We start from the raw sequence: 23,554 nt of genomic DNA, 5'->3' as shown, positions 1-23,554 counted from the left end.
ATGTTTCTCTTTGCGGATATTGATCACGGTTTCTACGGGCCTCCGCCCTGCACCATGCCCTCTTCTCTCCTCCCGCCGCCCCTCTCACCTAGTGCTAAGTCCCAAATGTATTTCCAGAACCAAAAGGAGAGCACCCAAGTCGGGTCAGGAAAAAGGAGAAACAAATTCTCAGGATGCAAACGTTTTTATTGCAAAGCCCAACGCGTTTCGGCCTGTATTCTCTCAAAGACCTTCAGGGGGCTGCAATATTAGAAGTTAATTGGGCACGTGGCATAGACCCCCGAGGCAATGAGCCCAATAAACTTTCCATATACAAACTCATTTTAATGGTATGTGTTGTCTTGTAATTATAATTGTAGCCTATTGTATTTTAATATTGCAGCCCCCTGAAGAAGGCCTTTGAACGAACACAGGCTGAAACGCCTGTAATAAAAACGTTTGTATCCTGAGAACTTGTTTCTCCTTTTTTCTGATGAAATGTATTTGCACAAGACCACTAACATGTCACTTCTGCAGCTGCCCCCCACCCTACAGAGCGAGGCTTGGGGCCTTTCAATATTATTAGTATACAATGCGGGTTCCAAACAAGAGGAAACATGAATCCAGAGGCACAGGGTGCTCCCACTCTAGGGCCTCTCTTAGAACAACACAAAATAATGCTTTTCTCAAACACTCTGGAAGCGGAATAATAACTGTGGTTCTTCCACCCAGGAACAAAACCAAAATTAGATGCAGGAGATTAACAGTGTCGTGTAGAAAAGCCCAGTGTGTTAGATCCAGGCGGAGTCATTCATAAAGTAGACTCACTGAAATGATGACCCATTAAAGTAGTCATGACCAACGTAAGGCCCAGTGATGTGGGAAGCACCCATACGAATTAGACTTACTTTTCCGTGTGGCAGCATCATCAGCAGGAACAGGAGTATGCAAGGAGACTGCTGCTTCAGTAGAAGATTGGGCCACCTTTGAGGAAGCTATTCCTGGGGTCACCTCAGGATTTTTCCTGTCAGTAGGGGTGTGAGGGAGGGGGAAGCTTGTTAGCTATTTATTTTCTTGTCTGTTTGCCCTGAAAAGGCTACACACCAGTAACTAGCCTGCAAAGACCTGGTACATATATGGTCTTTCCACACAGGGTGGCCACTTACACATTTCCAAAAAAGAAGAAATGCATCACCAAAAAGGACAAAAGAGGACAGATTTGCATAGAATTTGTATATGCTAATTTATGTGTATTAATGCCAATTTACAACACAGCTCATCATAGCGAGAAAGACTATGGCCAGGAAATCTGTGCACCTGCTCATGCTAGAAGAGGAGTGGGGGAATCCTGAATTTTTGGAAAACATTCTTAGAGAGGTATTGAGGTGGTAGGCAGACATATACAACACAACCCTCTGAGATGGCCGGCATCAGTATGTAGGTGCCAGGAGGGATAGGACAACTCTAGCATGGGGTGGACACCTGCAACATTCCACCTAGTCTATTGAATTCTCTCACGTGTTACTGTACCAGAACCAATGACGTTTTTTGTTTGTTTCTGCATTCTAATATGATATGAAATATGCAACCCAAACTGTTGAAAAATCAAAGCATTTTCCTTTGGGCACAAAAGAAAAGGTGCTTGCATATCATGGAATTTTACATAGTACACTCCTTGGGGTAGGGACATGTTAAATCCATTCTTTCTAACGCACCATGTACATAGATGGCGATATATAAATAACAACAAATACTAATACTACGAATAATGGACAAATCTATCTCACTCTTCCAGGTAAAACTGCTAAGGCAGCTACAACACATTCTTATACCTACCTATCCCCCAGCAATGGTGAAGTGGGTTCTGGAGGGAGTGGGGAGGCTGGAGGTTCCTCTGTTTCAGAGGCTTCTCCAACTTTGATGTCTAACGGGGGAGTGAAGAGACCAGAGACATTGAAGTCAATATCTTGAAAAAAAGAAACAGGAAAAAAAATGAATGGGACGATCTGATGAGATTTTGGAGTCATCCTACGCAGCCAGAGATTCACATTACATTCCCATGAGCTTGTCTACATTTAAAAAATAAATCGTGCTGCCTTACTGTGGCTTTCTGCATCCACTTTCTTTCTGGGATGTGATCGCTGCCATTAGACAGGCAGCCACGTGGTTTGAAATTGAATACTTCCTCTCTCTGCTTGCTCCATTTGCTCCATCCACTTTAATGAGACAGCACCAAGCAGTGGCGTAATTATAGCACACCGAGATTACATATGGTGCAATTTCCCAGATATTCTTGCATTATCTCTGGGGTTTTTTTAAATCCACAATTTCCAGGGGATAGCATGGGAGGAGCCCTGGATGCTGGCGACGTCATGTAATGAACCTGCAAACTTCAGTAAGTAGCCAATCACCAGCGTGCTATAAATGGCTCGTTTAGAGAAGCTCTTTGATTCATTTTTCATATTAACTCTATGAGAATCAACTCATCTAATGTCAAGAGGAGATGATCTGCCCAAGAGTGGCCAGAGGCTGGTGGTGCCTACGTCAGTGGGGCAATGAATCCGTTCTAGGTGTCAATCAGAACCAGCTAAAACTCTAAAGGAGTTTGGGATAGGGTTCTGTTTCCTTCTCACTATCTCTGTGGCCTGGGCCAGAGTGAGAGGAAAGTGAATAATCAGGTTGCAATGGTAGAGAGGAGGAATAACTCTAGGGAACAAGTGCCAGTGGGCCTCTGCTGCGGTGTGGGTCCTTGAGAGGTGCCCGACCATGCCTGCCTTTGACACCAGCTCTGTCACAGTAACTATGGCCACAAAGAACCTTTCCCCCTTCCCAGTCACACCAGCATAGCTCTAATTAATTGCTCCCAGTCCCCACTAGACGTGGTCAAATATTTCAGGCTAACAGATACCTCCTGGGAAGAGGATCTCCGCATTTTGTATCAGGGGTTCCACAATGCCCACAACTTGGATGGAGGAAACAGAAGCCACGTCTAGCTGCACCTGGCACCTGGGAAAGAGAACATGTCAAGCAAATATTCCATTAGAGAGAGCAGAGCGCAGCCAATGAAAATAAGAGACGTTTTAGTGTTTACCTCTGATAACCCTGGTGGAGGAGGAATGATAATAGGGTACAACTCTACATAGCTTTGTACGCCCCATTTTTCCACACAGTGTCTATCTTTCCTCCCTTGATCTAATTATCTCAAATACTTTTGCACATAAATATTTGAGAATAAGCACCCCATTCCTGACCATGTTTGTTACATTATTCATATGCCAGTGTTTTAAGAAGAGTTGCGGATTATAAATTATGAGAGATTCATGTTAATTCCTATGAATAACTTTATATGGAACTGAACTGACTTTACTCCTTATAGGCAGGTCCGAGCAAGAGGTAGAAATGCAGAGAGCCAGCACACTATCTTCTCAGCGACAGAACAAAATAGCTGCCGCACCCTTCCCAAGTTTCAGGCAGTAACACCTCTCAAGTGGCTTCTGCTTTCTGAATCTTTATGGTTTTCAGGGGAAAGAGAAACTCTGTGGCTGAGCCAACATGTGTCCTTTTTTGCAGAAGGCAGTCCTCCCTTCAAAGGTCTGACTAATCCAAGTCCAAGTTCCTTATACTTATCCTGGCAACCTTTAGATCAGCGGAGGAAGTCTTGCTGGTCATTCTGAAACAGATGGAATGTCGCCATGTAGTATCCAGACAGCGGGCCTTCCTCTGTAGTGACACCCACTGTCTGAAAAACCCTCCCTTGTGTGGTTCGGGAGGTAGAAAATGTGGCATCCTTTTTAAACATCTGAAGACTCACTTGTTCACCCAGGCTTTCCCTAGGCTGTAAGTAAACTGATTATGCCACTCCATTTTACTGCTCCATTATTGTAGTTGGAAGTGTTTTATGCTGCGTTTTAATATTGTGTTTTTAATACTGTTTTTCAATGTTATGAACCACTGAGAGATTCTATTATATTCAGCAGTATATAAATGTTACAAATAAATAGAGATAAAGAACTATTAGAAGGACAGCAGACAGAGCAAGGCAAAAAGGTTACCTTGTCACGGTCCTCCACACTATGGTGTGATTTATATTTAATTTATAATTATTTCTAAATTTGCATCTATTCATAAATGAGTAAATGCAAACTTTATGTAAATTAGTGTCTTTTGGGTGTGTGTGTGATGCACGTCCTCTTTTTTAGTGATTCACATGGCCACCCTGTGAGCCAATATGGAGAGAGGAGCTGACAGCAAGTGATTCTGTGCTGAGGACCAAAACATACATTTCTGTATCTAGAAGGTACATCTTTAATAAAATAATGGATTACCACTTGAAAATGGTGGGAGAGGCACTGGATTGGCAATATCATGAAAAGGACCTGCAAACTTCCGTGAGTGAAGAATCACTAGCGTGCAATAAATCACTCGCGTGGAGAAGCTCTCTGTATCCTGGACCATTCCCAATTAGAGTGCAGTGATGATGTATGCATATTTATCAAGAATTCACATTTATTTAAAAAGTTGTGAAACAAATAGAAGACACTGTCTCCCAGGTGCTCTATACATTACCCATCAGTCTGTTGGGGCCACAGCAGGTTAGGCCCTAGGACAATAGCAATGTTGCTTGGGGACATCTTATTCACTTCCTGATGTTCAGCCAGCTTGGCTAAAAAACGGATCAGATACCTGTTAAGAAAGGGAAATTAGTACAATCAGGAAAATGTGACCTTGCTTTTTTTGCAGGTTCCCTGGGCCTAACTGTTCCATGCCAAGCAAAAAATGCAATGGAGAGGCAACACTGGGATAAGCATCACCTGAATCAGCCTTCCCCAACCTAACATCCACTAGAGGTGTTGGACTGCAACTACCACAATTCTGAGGCTGCAATTACAAGAGCTGCAGTCCAATACCTGGAGCCTGCTAAGTTGGGGAAGACGGACCATGGGGTCCATCACACCTACTTTTTTTTCCAGGTATGATCTGCGGTTTCTACCTCCGTTTCATTATCACATCAAGTGCTGGTCCCTTTCATGTGCCTTCCCGGTATCGCCATTGTATTGGCGAAACCTTTTTTCACTTGTTTGCTCTTCTGCTGTTGCGCACGCCCCACCTTGTCCCCTTCTTCTTCCCCCTCCAGTTTATTGGTTCTTGTGGTTGATGGATATTGTGATGGGTGTGGGTACCTTCTCCCCCCTTCTGGTTTTGTTGTGTAGCATTTTAAGGATTTAGCGTTTCATTGGCTGGGCACCGTTTCTGCCTTTAGAGGTGAGATAATGCTCCCTTCTGTGCGGGATCTTCACGCACCCTCTCTCCCTCCCTCCCCCTTCCTGGTTGAGTGGTTCTATGGACTGGAAGAGAACTGCCCCCCCTTTTTCATCAGCAAGACTGCCCTTCAAGGCCCCCTGCACTCCAAGAACGGACATTCTGCGCCATAGCACGAGGATGGCAATACGTGAGGATGGAAGGGCAGTTTTATCCCATGAGGAGAAAAAATATTGCACTTTTCCTGCCCTCAAAACACACAGAAAATGGAGGGGGAGAGGCAAGATGACTGCAGGACAGGGACGACATCATGTGAGGATTGTGGGGCAAAACAGTAAACAAGACAGGACGAAAGTGTGATAAAATGCTGGTGTGATGGAGCTCCCAGTTTATTTATTGATTTCCTATTATGCGTGTATTTATTTGACTATTTATAAGCTTACCTTCTCGACCCAAGCGGCAAACAAAAGAGAAACAGAAACCCAATCATCTAATATTGCTATAACATTATAACCTTTTTTTTCAATGAAAACTTATATTTTGAGTCCTAAATACCTCATGTTGTTGTAGTTGTCCTTGGGGAGACGGTTGCAAATGTCCCTGAGGTACTCCAGTCGAGTTTCTGGCTCTTTGAGGCTGAAACGGAAGAGTGTGGAAAGAGAGGGGGTTATTCCCCTTTCCAGAGAGGAGGGAAGGCCACAGCAGTTTCAGAAGGAAATGGGATCCCTCCACTACGTTAGTCTTCCCCAATCTGGTGTTGGCCCTACAACTCCCATCTTCCTCAGCCAGCATGGCCATTAGGAGCAGTGGTATTGGGGGAAGGGTGTTCAATCATTTTTCTGTGCCATTTTCCTCATCTAAATCCACCCTCCACGGCTGGAGGTGGAGTCCTGCTGGGGACAAGCAGGTAAAACTTTACTCCAGCAGGGGCAAAGAGCAGCTTTTGGTGGAATGGGGTTTTAGGGCACAATTCTGGGCATGTTTACACAGAAAAAAAGCCCTATAACTCCCATCATTCCCTAGCCAGCCATGTTGGCTGGAGGATGCTGGGCACTGTAGGACCTTTTCCTGTCTACACATGCATTAGATTGCACCCTTAGATTGGGAAAATGGTTAAAGGATTTAAAAAAGAAACCTTACACCCCTAGTGCTCTAATCAAATCTGGGAACCCGCCTCAGCCATTACTGTAAAGCAAAAACAGAAATGTTGGAGATCCTGTGGCTTAATGTGAATGTAATTGTAGCTTGGCCCTCAGAAGTAAGTCTCACTTTGTTCAAAAGGGCTTACTCCCAGGTAAATGTGCACAGAACTGAAGCCTTCAGCCAAATATGCGGCAAAGATAAATGCTTTTCCTATTTTAAAAATCCAGTCGGAAGGTGGGCTATCCTGCTTAACACCCTGACTCCTCATTGTTAGCGTATAAGGAGAGCATTTGCCCCTCTGTAGTGCAGTGCAGCCTGACCTGTGCAAATGTAACATCCAGCAATGATTGCAACAGGTTGTAGTTGTTGCCAGGATAAGCAACAGCACAGGGTATTTGCTGGTTATATTAAGCTCCTCGTAGCATTGAGGTGGAGCCATAATGAGCTTCTGCACCCGAGGGAAATAAGGCACGCTCGTGGCTGGCCACTCACAAAAGTTCATGGATCCTTTTGATGTCGTTGTCAACCTCCTGCGTGTCTCCTGTGCTTTTCCCCGATACTGCTGAAATATCTCGGAATTTCCTACCATGTGCAGAAGACGTTGTGCTACAACTTCTCACTAGAGGGCACTGTCCCATTCAGGGCTATGAGCAGCGAGAGGAGGGGAAGTTTTCCATGATATACCATGTGGTAACCCCTCTCTGGCTGTGTAATGCAGCCCCATTATGATTGTGCAAGAGAAGCAGGAAGAGAAGGCCCAGTAAGGCAACACAATGTAAAGACCTTAATGTAAAGACTCCCAATGAGCGTAACCTGTAAAATAAAAAAAGCACACCTGTCTCTCTAGTTCTAACTTACCTAGCAGCTTTGAGCCAATCATCATAGAGTTCAAAGGTCATCAATGGCTGGGGCAGTTCTCGCAGGTAACACTTGAGGGCACCTGAGAGTGGAAGCAAAGATACATGGTGTCAGAGATGGCTCATCATGCCTAGTCATTGAGAGGGGTGGTGATGGCTGGGGGATGCTGGGAGCTGTAGTCCAACACATCTGGAGGGCACCAGGTTGGAGAAGGCCATTCTCAACTCCTAAGTCCCTACCTGCCACAGCATGAGGGTCCGTATAGAATTCATCCAGCATGCTTGAGCCAATAGCAAGGCTGTACTTCAGTTTCTTCAGCACTGAAGCTCCAGCTGCCAACCGGAAGAGCCCCTGGAGGGTAGAAAGGAGAACAAGGGTGAGGCCAGGAGACCTGTGGTGAAGGGAAGGCTGGGCCCAGTGGGCGGCACCTACCTCTTCCTGCATCCCCGACATCAGCAGCATCATGACACAGGCTTCAATGGGGAGCGCAATTTCCCGCCCAGAAGCCTTCAGATGAGTCTCCAGTGGCATCCCATACACCCCGGGCACGGCTGGATCTTTTGGGAATGGGGAGTCTGGAAAAACAGGAGAAAGGAGGGAAAGGAACCAAGCATGAGGAACAAGCAACCAATTGGTGGCTTTTGTTGGTAGGAGCCAGTGGTGCAGCTACTGCTCCAGGCCCTGCTTTCATGGCGCCACGTTGACATCACTTTGTCGCTAAACCTTGCGGTTTCGCTGCTGCAGGGTAATGGCGAGTAATCTAATTGCAGGAGGCAGTGCAGGCTTCCAGTGACCAATCATCTGGCGCCATCCACCCTGGAACACCCCTAGCTTGACGCTGGAGCAAGGAAGGGGCCATGGTGACTTCGCTTCATCGGGGAAATGTGCAGCTTCGGGGAAAGCCCCACGGTGGCTGCGAATCGGCAGCTGCATTGTCTAAAATGACTTAGCTGGACCACAGTAGGAGTAAACTGTGTGGGGGACATGCACACCATTCCTCCTCAGCCATTGTAAGGGTGCCACCTTTCAGGGCAACTGCTAAACCAGGCTTTCTATATTACAGGCCACAAACAGGGGTGTTGCTAGGCTACGTTTGATGTGTGTGTGTGGGGTAATCTTTCCATTGGTATCAATGAAAGGTGTTTCTCCTGAGCTTAACTGTTATGCAGAAGGGCATTTTGGGGGGACACAGGGAAAGGAGAGTAACCCTACCCTCCTTGTGATCCCCACGGAAATCCCACCCCCAACACTGGAGAGGCCACCAGTGAGGGAGGAAGCAGCAGCCAGGCACCTCTCCACCGTGCCTGGGTCCAGCTCCAGCTGAGAGCCCCCTCCCTCCTGCTGTCAACTGTCACTGCTGAACTTTGCAACTAAGATTGTAGTGCCTGAATTTGCTTTCCTTTTCCCCCTCTTCCTCCCTCCCAATCCCCTTTCCTTTTGTGTCATGTCTTTTAGATTGTAAGCCTGTGGGCAGGGACTGTCAAGAAATACTTTTGTAAGCTGCCGTGAGGGCCTTTTTTGGCTGAATGGCGGCATAAAAATCCTTAAATAAATAAAAATAAAAAAACCTGCCATGGCAGGTAAGCTGAGGAAGAATCTCCTTGGCATCAAGTGGAAAGATTTTTTTTCTCAGCTTACTTACCACGTTTGGGGGTGGGGTGTTGCAGCATGTGGGAAAGAAGGTGTGAACTCTTCCATCCCTAGCTGCAACCCCCTTCCCCCCAGCATAGCAATTAAGTTGAGAGGAAACTGTTTCCGTTGGCACCAATGGAGACTTAACCATTAGCCAAAAGAGCGGAGAGCTGCATCCTTGGGGTAATCACCTGTTATCTTCACAACAACCTGTAAGGCAGGATAGGCTGAGGATGGGGTAACTGCTCCAAAGCCACTCAATGAGGATTTTAGGGCTGAGTGAGGACTTGATCCCAGGTGTCTTTAGTCCAAGCCCAACATTTTACTGGGTTGTAAGAGCCTACATCTGGGACATGACCACACATTGCTCTGCAGGATCAACCCTCTTTGATCCTGCAGACCCTTCATTAAACTGGGTACATACCCAGAATCACACACCCCAAGAAGTTGCCGCTAATCCTAACTTCATAGAATCATAGAATAGTAGAGCTGGAAGGGGCCTACAAGGCCATTGAGTCCAACCCCTGCTCATTGCAGGAATCTTATCTTCCATCATGTGAACACAATGTGCAATATAGACATTGATTCGAGCTTTGCCTCCACAGTCCAAGGTGACACAGCTGGGACTCTTCTGCACAGTCATGCGAAAATCTATGACCTGTCACAGGTACCCGAAAATCTTTAAAAGGTAGAAAGCAAATTTCTAGACCTCATGGTCAAAGAGATGTTTGCCAACATGCAGGGCTACAGCATTGCCTGCAGAAGACTCCAGAACTCATGGGCAGAGATATGTGCCTGCACCCTTTCCATCCTCCTTCTGCCATTATCAAGGCTGTCTCATACATGACGGATTCCTTACACAGAAGAGCTAGACCAGATCTACACCAAGCAGGATTTGATACTTTGAAAACAGTTTGAAAACTGAATATGGTGTGTCCTGGACCCCAACAGTTGTCAATGCTGTTATAAACCATCTTAAAGCAATAGTGTAGATCCTGCCCAGGTCTGTGTAAGTGACAACAGGTGATCCACTTGTAATCGATTGTGCACACCAATGGCAGGGCTCACAGAGACACTGCACTGGCACTTTTCTATTAGCAGGGATCCTGAAATCATCTGACAGCTCTCCCAGAATTCCTCGTTCCTTCTAAATTTAGATACAATCCTCACAGTAACTGGGGACAGGGAGGATGATTTTTCCCAACAACAAATACATTGTTCCCTGTTGAAATGCAAAGTATTTTGCAGTGGCTTGGTTTTGAATGGACAATTAACAACCATGAACTTCACAAAAGATCTGCTCCCAGTGGATATAAAATTATTAGAACTGGCTTGTTCATATGGATCAATGCAGTCGGCTATGGGGACAGTCATGATGAACGTCTGCACTTCAAAATGTATCACTACACACAGCATGATATACCCTCCCCCCATGAAATAGGATGACGTACATACAGGCGGAGCTAGGGGGCACCATCAACAAAACAAGAACAATCGGATGATTACGGACACGCACTGCGCTTGTAGGTCCTTCCACTCCCATCCCCAAAGGCTGCACTGGCACAACAGGGACCAATGCATCTCCAAGATGCTACATTCAAAGTTACACCTTAGCTTGTACCTGGCTGGTTGTGAGTCTCCTTCAGCTCTGCCAAAGTAGCAGCCAGAGATTCCAGAGACTTCTGGTGATATTCTGCTTGATTTTCCAGCAACTGCCAGATAGAAAATATATAAACACAACTTTATTCTGATTGTATTATTATTATTATTATTATTATTATTATTAATTATTTATTTATTTATATAGCGCCATCAATGTACATGGTGCTGTACAGAGTAAAACAATAAAATAGCAAGACCCTGCCGCATAGGCTTACATTCTAATAAAATCATAATAAAACAATAGGAAGGGGAAGAGAATGCACCAAACAGGCACAGGGTAGAGTAAAACTAACAGTATAAAAGTCATAACAAAATCAAGTTTTAAAAGCTTTAGGAAAAAGAAAAGTTTTTAGCTGAGCTTTAAAAGCTGCTTGTAGTTCGCAAATGTTCTGGAAGAGCGTTCCAGGCGTAAGGGGCAGCGGAAGAAAATGGACGAAGCCGAGCAAGGGAAGTAGAGACCCTTGGGCAGGTAAGAAACATGGCATCTGAGGAGCGAAGAGCACAAGCGGGGCAATAGTGTGAATGAGAGAGGTGTTTTTTTTCTAACTTGCAAGTCCTTTCAATCCCCAGAGAGTGGTTTGACTTCAGGAGGTACTACCTCCAGGATCTGAGGAAGCAAGCCTATATGCACCAGTTGCTGGGAAACACAGGGTGGGGGGGAAGGTTGTACCATGTCCTGCTTTGTGGGTTCCAGGCCGACAGCTGGTTGGCCACCGTGTGGATAGGGTGCTGGACTAGATGGACCCTTATTCTGATCCGAGTTAGATAAATTCCTGGAGGAGAAGGCTACCAATGGCTACCATTGATAGAAAGCTATCAATGGCTACTATCTCCAGTATTCAAGGCAGTAAGCCTGTGTGCACCAGTTGCTGGGGAACATGGGTGGGAGGGTGCTGTTACACCGTGTCCTGCTTTGTTGGTCCCTGGCCGACAGCTGGTTGGCCACTGTGTGAACAGAGTGCTGGACTAGATGGACCTGTGGTCTGATCCAGCTTGGCTCTTTTTACGTTGTTATGAGGTGTGGCATGAAAGCAAAGAGGGATTAGATGGATGGTTATGGGGATGGATCTTTTCCAAGGAGAGGTAGATGCAAGAGGAAAGGCCCTGGAGGAGAAGCAAAACCTAGCCAAATCCAGCACTCCGGGGTTCCCCCAATGGCCATGCCGCCTTATTTATTTAATGTATTTAAAACATTTCTTGGCTACCTTTCAGGGCAGAAGACCTCTCAAGGCAGCTTACAGCAATAAACCTTCCCCTGATACCACCTCTTTCCCCTAACTACAAGTCGTATGATAGCTTCCTGGCTTTTCTTCTGTTATGTTCCACCTTTCTAAAAGGTTAAAATGACAATCCCAAGGCTTACTTATCAGCAGTAAGAGCTTTAAGCTACAAAATGTTTGGTTGTGTTTTTTGTTTGTTTTGTATTTTGTGGGGGGCATTACTTTTGCTCCCCACCATCCACCATCAGAATACAAGTGTATTTATTTATTTATTTATTTACAATATTTATATACTGCTCCCTATCCAAAATAGATTCTGGAGTAGTGAACACAGGGATAAACAGTAAAAAAGAAAGATTAAAAAAGCAAATAAAAATTGTTCAAATTGTTAAAAACAAAGGACCAGTAAAACAGTCAGTTGAGGAATGCTTCCTTGAAAAGAGTTGTTTTCAGGAGGCGCTGGAAACAGCCTACTGTTGGCACCTGCCTGATCTGCAGGGGCAGGGAGTTCAGAAGGGAAGGGGCCACCACATTAAAGGCTCTTCTCCTGGGGGGAATCCGCACGTCGTTCTGAAATCGCTTCTAAGCGACCCCAGTGCGGCGTGAAAGCGAGTGTGTAACTTGCCTTTTGAAGAGACCGCGAAGAGACGTCCTTTCCGCCGCCGCCGCCACCCACAGACCTCCTCGCCAACCGGCGAGGAGAGCTCGGCTGAAGAAGGCGGGGTTGAGAGCGGAAGAAGCTCTCCACCCCGCCTTCTTCCCCCGAGCTTTCCGTCCCAGCCAGCGAGGAGGGAGTTGGGTGGCGGCGGCGGCAGGAAGGACGTCTCTTCGTCGGCTCTTCAAAAGGCAAGTTACACGCTCACTTTCACGCCGCACTGGGGTCGCTTAGAAGCGATTTCAGAACGACGTGCGGATTCCCCCCTGGTGGACTCCAGTCGGGCCATAGGTCCATGTGGAACCTCCAGCAGCACGATCAGGCAGGTTGGTAAGGGAGGACGTGCTCTCTCAGGTATACACACAATCTCACATGTAAGGATAACGTTAATGGAAGAAAGAGATGAGGGATTCGACTTACTTTGATAAAATACTTGGCATAGCTCTCCTCCTTGGTTGAAAAGTGGTATAGGTCTGCCATGTACTCATCCTAGAGGACAAAATGTGGGTGCATTATACTTTGTTCCCTTCATAATGAACTGAGCAAAGAAATATCTCATCCCCTCTTTGTTACATGAACCTGCCAGTGAAGGCCTGTAAGATGGGTTTTTGGTGGGACAGTAAATTCATTCTGGGTTTCAGTCCGAACCAGCTAGAACTCTAAAAGAAATATCCAAGGTGCTGAACTCTAGCTCCAAAATAGGATTCACAGCCCCACCAAAATCGGAGCCACCAGCCTCAACTGGAACCTCCCTAGAATTTATCATCACCACCTAGAGTGGTGGTTACTCAAGACAGGGCCTTTTCAGTAGCAGCACCCTGATGGTGGAACTTCCTCCCAAGGGAAGCGAGATTGGCTCCTTCCTTTTTCTGCTTTACACAGGTAAATACTGTATGACGTTTTGACACACTTTTAGTTTGATGCTCCTCTCAAATTTTATTATATAGTTTTTGCTCCTGCATTTCTGAGTGTTTTAGTTTAAATGATAATTTTATTGTACGTTATCCAGGGCACCTGGTAGGGGGTGAACTCAATTAATTAATTAATTAATTAATTAATGAAATAGTAACTACATTCCAGCCTATTATGACATATCTAGGTGGTGGCCTATTACCATGATATAGCTAGGGAAGGGGAAAGCAGGGATGGAACTCACTGAAACGTTTTGAACTTCATTTCAAAGATCAGCTTGGCTCACCCCTGTTTTAGTTTGCAAGCTGTTTTTCAGTTCATTCAAATGGGAAAAAATTGCATTTCTGTCTGGATGTTTAAAAATGTACACACACACTCTCCATCGACTAAAGCATAAAATGCATTTTTAACGGGCTTTTTAAAGTGCACATTTTTCAAAAGTGTGAATTTTTTCAAATACGATCACAAGTTTGGGGATGTGCAAACACTTTATGCAAAAATGCACTCCTGTTCTCACACATCCTTAGATACAGCAGCATGAATCTCAGGATACCCATATACTGCCAGTGGGAGCCAAGAAGGGCTCAGGCTGCCCATACATTGTAGCGATTGGAAGGTCCTTTGCACCACTAAAACAGGAGCACAGTGTGATGCAGGACGACTTGCGCTGACACCCTTCTAGATCTCACACAACGTCTGGGAGTACAAGCCCATCAGCAACTGCTCTGGTTTGCCATTTGGACCTCACTTGCGGCTTCCAAACAGCAGCAATCAACAACACGGTATAGATGATACAAGGCGGGTCTTGCATCACTAAAGCGTCAAAGCAAAAGAGATCCAGGGATTTGTGTGGCCACGTCTTCACCAACACTCTTGCCATAGTTCTGTTTTGCTTTCTAGTTTTTCCCTCACCTCCACCCCAATCTTAGTGTATTTCCCATACAAGCATGTTTCCGTTTCCAGAGCTGGGAAGGGGAATTTTAACTTTGATCTCCAGGAAGACAGCTTCAGTTTACACCTACCTTACTCTGCTCAACCCTCCTCCTCATCTCTTCTTCCTCCTCCTTCAGATTTTCTAGCTTGATGGCTGCTGCTGACCCTGCTGGACCAGTGCTAGCACTGACGCTGTTACTGGAATTCTTGGCGGCTTGGTTCAGACTTCAGAAGGGCCAGAGGTGAGGGTTGATTTGATGGCATCCAAACATTAGGAAGCAACATATTAGACAAGAGACTGATTACATGTCAGATATGCGCCATGCTTTTGTAATAACAGGCTTTCTGCTGTCGTGTGCAAGCAGCTGTCTCCATATGCAAGAGCTGCATTTTGCTACGTTTGCATGTGCAATGGGAAAACCAAGCATGAGCTAACCCAGGGGGAGGCTGCGTGGTGTAATGGTTAGCAGCTTCCCTGCAACCTGGTGCTCTCCAGATGTTTTAGACTTCAACTCCCATCAACCCCAGACAATATAGCCAATGGTCAAGGATCCTGGGAGTTGTAATCCAAAACATTTGAAGGGCACCAGGTTGGGGAAGGCTGGGTTAGAGTATTGGACCAGGATTGGGGAGACCTGGGTTCAAATCCCTTCTTAGCCATGACCCTTACTGGCTGGTCTTAGACTAGTTGCCATCTCTCAGAGTACCCTACCTCATAGGGTTTTTGTGGGGATAAAATGAAGGGTGGGAAGGGTGGGAAGACCCTTCTCTCAGGGCAGACCCAGGTATGCTGCCCTGAAAACAGATAGTAATACAGGAAAGTACGTCCGGTGATGCTAACGCATTAAACAAGACTGCTATTTGACACGTGGCTAAACAGACAGGCAGGTGAAGGCAAGACAAAAACCTGCAATGGACCACATTCATATTGGGAGGCTTTCCCTGCCCCCCTTCTTCGCCTGGTAGTGTTTACGCTGCCCCCTTCTCTTTTCGGGTTGGTTGCTCTAAGAGATAGGATGACTAAGACAAAGTCACACGCTGCTTCATCTGCTGGCCCTGGGCAGAACCATCTGCACCAGCCTACGATCTCAGCCCCTTACAAATACTGACTCAGCGTTTCCCTGCCTTGAGTAGCAGGGAATATTTAGAGCAGCGCTGATGTAACAGAAAACAGCTTCGCAAACACAGGATCGACCTGAGCAAGGGCTGCATTTCAAGGACTCTGACACATTTCTTCTCACAGGCAAAAGCAGCCAGTTCCTTCACCTACACCCCCTTTTTTGGAGGATTCATCAAGCGCCCCCAATCTCACCCCTCCCCTCACAGTCCTCTCTCAGTACCGGCTTTTGATGGCATTCCAATCCAGAATATGTTTCTGAAGATTCTTCTTTTGTTTTAGGATGACGGGTAGTTCCTCCTGAAAGAGTTTAGAATGGAGCCATTAGGGCCTGTTCACATTAGCCTTCTTGTTCATTGCTACAATGTCCCACTCACTCGTAATTATTTATTTATTTTATTTATTCACTACATTTATATCCCACCTTTTTTCCTCCAAGGAACCCAGGGCAGCATACATAATTCTCCTCCTCCTCCTCTTCTCTTCTCCTTTTTACCCAACAACAGCCCTGTGAGGTAGGTTGGGCTGAGAGTCTGTGACTGGCCCAAAGTCACCCAGTGAGTTTCCATGGCTGAGTGGGGCTAAAACCCGGATCTCCTGATTCCCAGTCCATCACTCTAGCCACTATACCACACTGGCTCTCCACACAATGCAACAGCCAATCTGTGATATCTCCAGGATATCTGGCTTTTTTATTCCATTTTTTCCCCTGACCTGATTTGTGATGGTTTCCCCCCTCTCTCCTGTGCAGTTGCTGCACAAGTATTTGCAGTATGGACAAGTGACACGCTATTGTCATACTTAAATGGTGGGAGAGGTTTTAAGCAGTACGACAATGGAACTAGTTACCTAGGGAGGTTGTAGGCTCTCCCACACTAGAGGCATTCAAGAGGAAGCTGGACAACCATCTGTCAGGGATGCTTTAAGGTGGATTCCTGCATTGAGCAGGGGTTTGGACTCGATGGCCTTATAGGCCCCTTCCAACTCTATGATTCTATGATTCTAAGCTCACAGAGTGGGAGAGGTTTACGCTTTCTGCCCCACCTTTGGCAGGGGGGAAATGACACTGCGGGAAACAAATAGGCAATTTCCCTTTCATTTTCTGACTTTCCTCCACTTGTCTAGAAAGTCAGACATTAAAAAAAAAGTCATTCTTTTCCATGGGAACCTCTGCATCCATGCAGCTGTGAACTGTGCAGCCTTTTAAACATTCTACAAACGCTCAGCTGCGTAGCTGCATACAATTTTGCAGAAGGCTCTTTTTATTAACATTTCATACTTTTATCGCTGTCTGGTACAAGTAGCACTAGCAATGAATAAGTAGATTTTAGATCTTTGGGAACATTTTGGGGGAACAGAAGATTCAAGAAGAATTATGTGCTCGTTACCATGATGACCCCTTCAAGATCATACGATGACAAATGGTCAGCCATAGTCACAAATGCACCATAGTGGTATGTGGGTCTAAAATGGGGGCGGAGAACCTCTGGAGAGGAGGATCATGGAAGCCTCCTTAGGTCTCTTGGAGGAAAAAAAGTAGGATATGAATTTAATAAATAAAAAAATAAAGTACAGAAGGAACACTCAGGGCAAGCAGATAAGAAAGGAATGAAAGATACCTCACTCAGTCTATTCAAGGGTAGGAGGACATCTCGTTCAAGGGCCATTTCAAACTCAGCAAGGATCTTGGCTAGCATGTTCTGAATGAAGCAACTCATTTCTAGAGCTTTTCTGTAAGCAAAGAAGGAAAGAAAGAGTTACTGAGTGTGTATAACCTGAGTTAACCTCTTTCTGCTGGCATGGAAGATGAGGAGCGTGCACTCCCTACAGCTGGGGGCTAAGGGTTGAATTTCCTCCTCCTCCTGTTGTGGTCTTGATGTTCCTCCCCACAGCAGCAGCTATTTATGAAACAAAAAGTGATTGCTTATTGGCACACCTAGTTTCACCTGGATTCTGAATCACTGCTCTCATGGGTATAGAACATACTCAGGGCCAAAACAGACATCACTTTAAATCCTTATCTAGCAGCTATGCCTCCCCTACCCCTATTTTACTGTAGTGTAGGCTCCAGATCTTAGCATAGATCGAGGGATAGAGGGGCTTTAAGTTCTGTATTGAAGGCCCTGGGCCTGCTCTAGAGTAAAATATGTGAGACACATAGCTGCTAGATATAGGTTGAAAGCAATGCCAGTTTTGACCCACTCACAGAAGGTTTAATGCAGACATCAGGGCCGGATCCATGACCCTTTCGAGAAACTCCCTTCCCATGTGGCATGCCGTGTGAGTGGCAGGTATGCACACCTGACATTGGTTAGCCACTCAGGCACTGCACCTATCCAATTACTGATAGACCAAAGTGGATCTTGTGGAGGATATCAGCATGTCTAAAACACGCAAAACCCTCAGGCTACTTGGTCCCTCTTCTGTGTGATGACCCTCTATCCACTTGGAGCTTAGTGTGATCCATGCATTGGTAACCTCAAGGTCAGACTACTGCGCTTGAGACTGGTTCAGAAGCCGCAGCTAGTGCAGAATGCGGCAGCCAGCTAGATAGCTCAGTAGAGTTTGCTACCACACATGCTACACTGCCTGCCAATTAGCTGCCGAGCCATATTCAAGGTGTTATTGGTGGTTTCTAAGTCCCTAAACAGTTCAGGACCAGGTTACCTCTCTCAGAACACAGAGCTGCCCCGGTCTCTACATTCTGAGAGGGAGGGCTTGCTCCATAGTCTACTGAGGTTCGTTTGGCCATGGTGTGGAGGAGGGAGTTCTCAACTGTGATGCCCACCATGTGGAATGATCTCACTACTGAGATCAGGCAGGCTTTTAGTGTGGAGTGCTTCCACCAACAACTGAAGAAAAACTTGTTTGCCCAAGTATTTCCCTTACTGCTGGCATTGTCAACTGTCCTTGGTTATTTTAATGAGATGGTTCACATGTAATAACAACCCAGAGTATGGGTTGAGTATGGGTTGTTAAATTGTGGAGTGGCTGTTGTTGAATCATGGGTTGTCATTATGTACAAACCCTGAATATGCTTTAACTATGGGCAGTTAACCACAAACAACTCAGAATTCACAAACCAACAGACCATAGGTTGTCTTCCTGATCATAATTAACAATAGTTAAACCATAGTGCAGGGTTCACAGGTAATAGTGACCCACGATTTAACAACAACCCATTCTCAACCCATACTTCGGTTTGTCATTACATACAACTCAGGCCACTGTTGTATTGTTTTAATGACTGGTTTTATTGTATTTTATCATGATTTTACCTTATTTATTTATTACATTTTTATACCACCTAATAACTGAAGCTCTGTGGGCAGTAAACAATCTTGTGGGATATATATTGTTTAAATGAAAAAGCAATATAGAAATTCTCTTGAATAAATAAGCAAATAAATACTGAAGGAAGCTGCCATCCATCTCGTCTGTGGTTTTGCACAGATGGACCAGGAGGCCTGGACAGGATGATAAACATGGCTTGTTCAACCCCCTATTGCTATCCAAAGAGATGTCACAACTCGTGTATGGTGCAGTCCGGATCTTTCATAGCTGAGATGCTATGGTGCCCAGGACAGCTTCTCAAATTGCCAAATGTTCCCATGGGCCCCAAAAGGTTACCTAGCACTGGAATAGACCATTGAATTGAATGGGACTTAAATTAGACTAACACTGGAAACAATCCACTGGGTGCAACTCCTGGAATACCTCTTGCTTGCTTATGTTCTACAGATGAATGTTTTCTTTGCATGCTCCTTAATCTATAAAATCTTAATCTTTGCATGCTCCTTAATCTATAAAACGCAAGGATTCTTACCCAAGGCTGGAATCAGTGTCTAGTTCCTTGAAGCTTTCTGCCATGGTGATGGACAGGGCCATCAAAGGCAACTTCTTCTGCAGAAAAATCAGAAGATGAGAAAAGACTATGAACAGACAAGGCAAATCCCCAGCCTTTTCTTGTAACAGAGTGAAGCCCAGCTCTGAACCAATAACTGCCAATACCTATGACAACAATATTTTCCACCTACATTATGTGATCTTGTGGTTGAGGCAGAACTTTTTGCTCTCACTATTGGCATAAGAATCACTAGTAACTATGGGATTGTCTACACGAGGCTGTTAATTCACTGCATCTACTTTCAGGTTCATTGCAGAATTGAGATCCAAGCATTACACAAGGTGTATTTCCTTTCCTGTTTTTCTGCTACATAATCGCTAGGTGGCACTGTGGTATAGTGGAATAGTGCAAAAATACAAGAGGAAAAAGCATTTTCATTTACTTTCACAAATAATACTTCATTTTTCCTGCTCTGCAAAAAACTTGCTGAAAGTGCAGTTTGCAAGCAGAAGCGAAACTGGAGAGTCACAATGTCATCTAAAGAACTCATGAACAACCATGAGTAGGGAATGATGAGTGCACAATAAATGCCTTGAGTAGAAAAGTTGTATAACAACAGGTATGACACAGTAACCTGAGATGGACTCGACTGCCCAGCACCCCCATTTACTGTTTACTGTAGTATTAACACAGCTGGCTACGAAAGTTTATACAAACATACATAACTTGTATAAACATAAAAATAACTGTACAAAGAAAGGAGCTTTTTACCTATAACTGCAGTGGCTTCCTTTAGTCCTATTACAGAGTAATGAAACTGACTAGACTACAAAAATGACTTGATTTGGTCTATTCATTCAAATTAATTTCTAAGGGAAACTTGAGATATCCTTGAATGTGATGGAGATGGGGAGCAAGCACAAGTCGAAGAAGAATGGAATTTAAAAAAAAGAAAAAGAAAATGTCCTTGAAATGCTGGGCTATTGTGTGGGGGCAGGTAATTTTGATTTGCTTTCAAAGGACTACATAACAAACAGTGGTTATCCAACTCCCTGCAAGGGGGTTTGCTACCTTGGGCTCTTGAGAGGAAAGGCAGGATATAAATGTAGCAAATAAATAAAGATGTAACAAATAAATCTATAAAATCACAACTCCTGTGTTTTCTCTCTCTCTTAAAAAGCAGGTGGAAGGAGGGAATTTGGATACAGCATGTGGCCCAGCAGTGAGGGGGTGCTAATGTTTTGTCCTTGTGCTGCAGTCCCAACTCCAAATTGTCACCCAAAATTGCTATTAGATGTGGAAGAGCGAAATTTGACAGGCACGACTTGTGTCCATAGTTGCTGTTGTTTTCCCCATCAACTTCCCGGGCATGTATGCGGGTGATTTGAACAGCAGAATTGGCCTAGAGGAAAGGATGAGATCCAAAACTGCCCCATTTAAGGAAGAAGAAAAATGCGGGGAGTTCCAGCTCTGACTTACCACCCGTTTGTCCATGTCTGCTCCATATTGGCCCTGGAGGCAAGCCACAAGCCTCTTGTGCACATTGTGTGCCGCTCGCTTGGCTGGTTCAATTCTCTGTTCAATCTGGGGGGTGGGGGCAGTAAAAGAAGAGAGAATTAAAAACAGTAAACTGAAAAAGGCATATATTCTCCATACATCAATTCCTGTTTCAAAGGTGTGTATTTTTCTTTTCCCCAAAGAACTCCTGTTGTGCCACCGAAGAAAATGTTTAGTGCTGTTCAGTTCACCATCCTCCATGAGCTCCTTCACAGAATTCGTTGGCGTCAGGAACAGGATTTGGGTTTCTCAAAATCTCATTGTTTGTATCACACATGTGTAGGGTGACCAACTGTCAGGATTTCCCCGGATTTGTCCTGGTTTTTGTTCTTTCCATGGTGTCAGGGGGGATTTTCTATAATTTTCAATAATGTCCTGGAATGACACACCTTCCCCTTTAAGGCTGCCATTAGCATGGCAGGAGGGAATGACACGCTTTCTTGAGGCACATCATTCCCCCACCCCGAGCTCCAATTGAGGTCTTAAAGGGGAAAGTGGGTCATTCGTGGACATTATAGAAAAGGCCCCAATTGGAGTGGATGGTGGTGGTGCAGAATGAAAACCTTTCCCCTCCTCCACTCCAATCGGGTTCTTTAAGGTGGCGGGGGAATAACGTACTTTCTGCAGGACTCAGAAAGCTGCTTCCCCCCCACACACACTAGGTGTCCTCTTTTTTGGTTTCCCAAATATGGTCACCCTACACATGTGGCACTCAAGAATGCAAAGCCCTATTTGCAAGCACGTAGACAATAGGGCTGTGCAAGCTTTGGGATTTGGTTTTGGATATCTGAATCCCGACGGCCATTTTAGGATGGATCCGCCATTTCCCCTGAACAGCTCAAGAGACCCGGTACTCTAGTAAATTCCTACAACTCCCAGGAACGGTGTGCAGTCGTGTTTTGTCACTGCGATCGCCACTGCTGCTGCTGTTGCTAGTATCATCCAGCCGCTGCAGTGATTGCCAAGCCTCCCACGTGCTTCAGAACGTGCATGTCCTTGGATGGAAATCCAAAACCAAATCCTGAAGCTTGCACAACTCTAGCAATGGACTCCAGCCCATCCTGAGGCTGCGGTCTGTTACGTTTAGTTTCCCCAGGTCATTAAAAAACTACAGCTCGAGGGCTGAATTCAATTCCAGAGAAGATTCTAGGGGGCAGCACTAGTAGGTGGGCGGGGTCAAAGGCAAAAGGGGGCAGGGGCAAAATACCAACCAACCAACAAACAAACAAACAACAGCATAATTTAGGTTCAAGCTCTTCCTGCTAATAACTAAGACTTGAGAGAGGCATGTCAATCTTTTAGGATGGGGGGAAAGATGTAAAAGCCTGCGAAACATCAAACGTTTGGCAGTTGTGGGAAAGGGACATGACCAGCTGGGGGACCCTAGACAGGCAGCATTTGGACCATAGACCTGAGGTTCAGCTCCCCTAATTTAAGCGGAGAGACCCAATCTACCCACACACACACAGTGGCAACGCTGGCTGCGGATAACGGGAATTATTATCCAACACAGCTAAAGGGCACCAGTCTGGATTAAAGCATGGAAAAAGCAATGCAAATGTATGCAGGCAGGTTTACTGGGGCACACCTTTCTTCTTTTTATGGGCATCAGCAGGCTGTTGTACCTTACAGGCTTAGGTGATGGAAAAAGAAGAGCAGATTTTGTGGCGTGGAGTTTGGAGAGGCTTTGGAGAGCAGGTTGGGAGGTAGTGAAGCCTTCAGTTGAGAATCAGTGCAATGGTGATTTTCAGGTCTGTCCCCAGCTCTCAGTTGTGCCTTCTTTCGCACTCAAGATCTCCTGGGAACCTCCCCTCATCCCCACTTCCAATTGCAATAGATTTTGCTGCTTTGATGGAGCTTGAAACTTTCACTACAACGTCTGGATCATTCTAGGGAGAAGATGGATCCAATCCAAGGTTGCCCCATGACTCAGGCATGAGGAAAGAGAAAACAAACCATATACTGACACTGTAAGACAAGAAACTCTTCCTTTCCACGCCTGCAGGTACAGGTAAGCACATGCCTGCAGATCAGCCCCACGCCTCACCTGTAGCAAGTCTTCTGTCAAGTATTCGGCTGTTTCTTGGGCTCTAGGGAAGAAGGAGCAGGGGGAGAAAAGGGGTCACAGATGGACACTGTACATGTGCATTATATTGTGGCTACAGGGAGCAGGAGGAGGAAATTCAGAACAAAGCTAATTCAATGAAACAGATAATGGCTTTGGGTGTCAAGTCCCATTTTTTAACATCTTTGTACGATTCAGCATAACCCTGTGGCCAAAGATGTGCTGCATTTTATTAGAATTTAATGTTTTGACAGTTTTGTAGACGTCAGCACTGAAGAGTTTATATCTGCCAGTTTCTTGCATCTGTTATTTATCACATTTGTATCCTGCCTTTCTTCTGAGGAGCTGAAGGCAGGGTTATGTGCTTGGTATCCCATTTTATCCCGACATCACCCCTGAAAAAAGCTAATTATTGGCCCAAGGTCACCCAGTGAGCTTGGTGGTTGAGTGGGGATTTGAACCCAGGGTCTCGCTTCCGAAATCCAACTCTCTGTCCACTGTTTGTTACGTACAGAGTTATTTTATAGGTATATATAAATAAACTCATTATGGCTTTCACAACAGAATACATCTAATCAGGGGCTCACCAGATCATTTGGGTCAGTGGGCACATCTGAAATTTTGAGTGTGTGTCGTGGTCATTCTCACAAAATGGCTGACATGGAGGAGGGACTTGGTCATTCATAGAAAGGCTGCCATGGTGGGCATACCGAGT

At 45.3% G+C, this 23,554-nt stretch overlaps 1 protein-coding gene across 1 annotated transcript in view; it reads right to left on the bottom strand.

Annotated features, from left to right (window-relative positions):
- SH3BP1 (SH3 domain binding protein 1) overlaps nt 1–23,554 on the bottom strand; it is a 44,682-nt gene that overhangs the window by 10,684 nt on the left and 10,444 nt on the right. The window contains exons 2-17 of the mRNA XM_063134550.1: nt 22,822–22,864; nt 20,697–20,801; nt 19,197–19,273; nt 16,990–17,101; nt 15,594–15,670; nt 14,343–14,478; nt 12,829–12,897; nt 10,493–10,583; nt 7,672–7,814; nt 7,479–7,590; nt 7,240–7,321; nt 5,794–5,874; nt 4,546–4,662; nt 2,888–2,985; nt 1,816–1,945; nt 888–1,003 (exon numbers count right to left, since the gene is read on the bottom strand). Of these exons, the coding sequence (XP_062990620.1) occupies nt 888–1,003; nt 1,816–1,945; nt 2,888–2,985; nt 4,546–4,662; nt 5,794–5,874; nt 7,240–7,321; nt 7,479–7,590; nt 7,672–7,814; nt 10,493–10,583; nt 12,829–12,897; nt 14,343–14,478; nt 15,594–15,670; nt 16,990–17,101; nt 19,197–19,273; nt 20,697–20,801; nt 22,822–22,864 (1,589 nt within the window). The remainder of the gene's footprint in view (nt 1–887; nt 1,004–1,815; nt 1,946–2,887; nt 2,986–4,545; nt 4,663–5,793; nt 5,875–7,239; nt 7,322–7,478; nt 7,591–7,671; nt 7,815–10,492; nt 10,584–12,828; nt 12,898–14,342; nt 14,479–15,593; nt 15,671–16,989; nt 17,102–19,196; nt 19,274–20,696; nt 20,802–22,821; nt 22,865–23,554) is intronic.

This window comes from Elgaria multicarinata, chromosome 9 (assembly GCF_023053635.1).
Source record: "Elgaria multicarinata webbii isolate HBS135686 ecotype San Diego chromosome 9, rElgMul1.1.pri, whole genome shotgun sequence".
Taxonomy (NCBI): Eukaryota; Metazoa; Chordata; class Lepidosauria; order Squamata; family Anguidae; genus Elgaria; species Elgaria multicarinata.
This window is presented reverse-complemented; position numbering and strand designations above follow the sequence as displayed.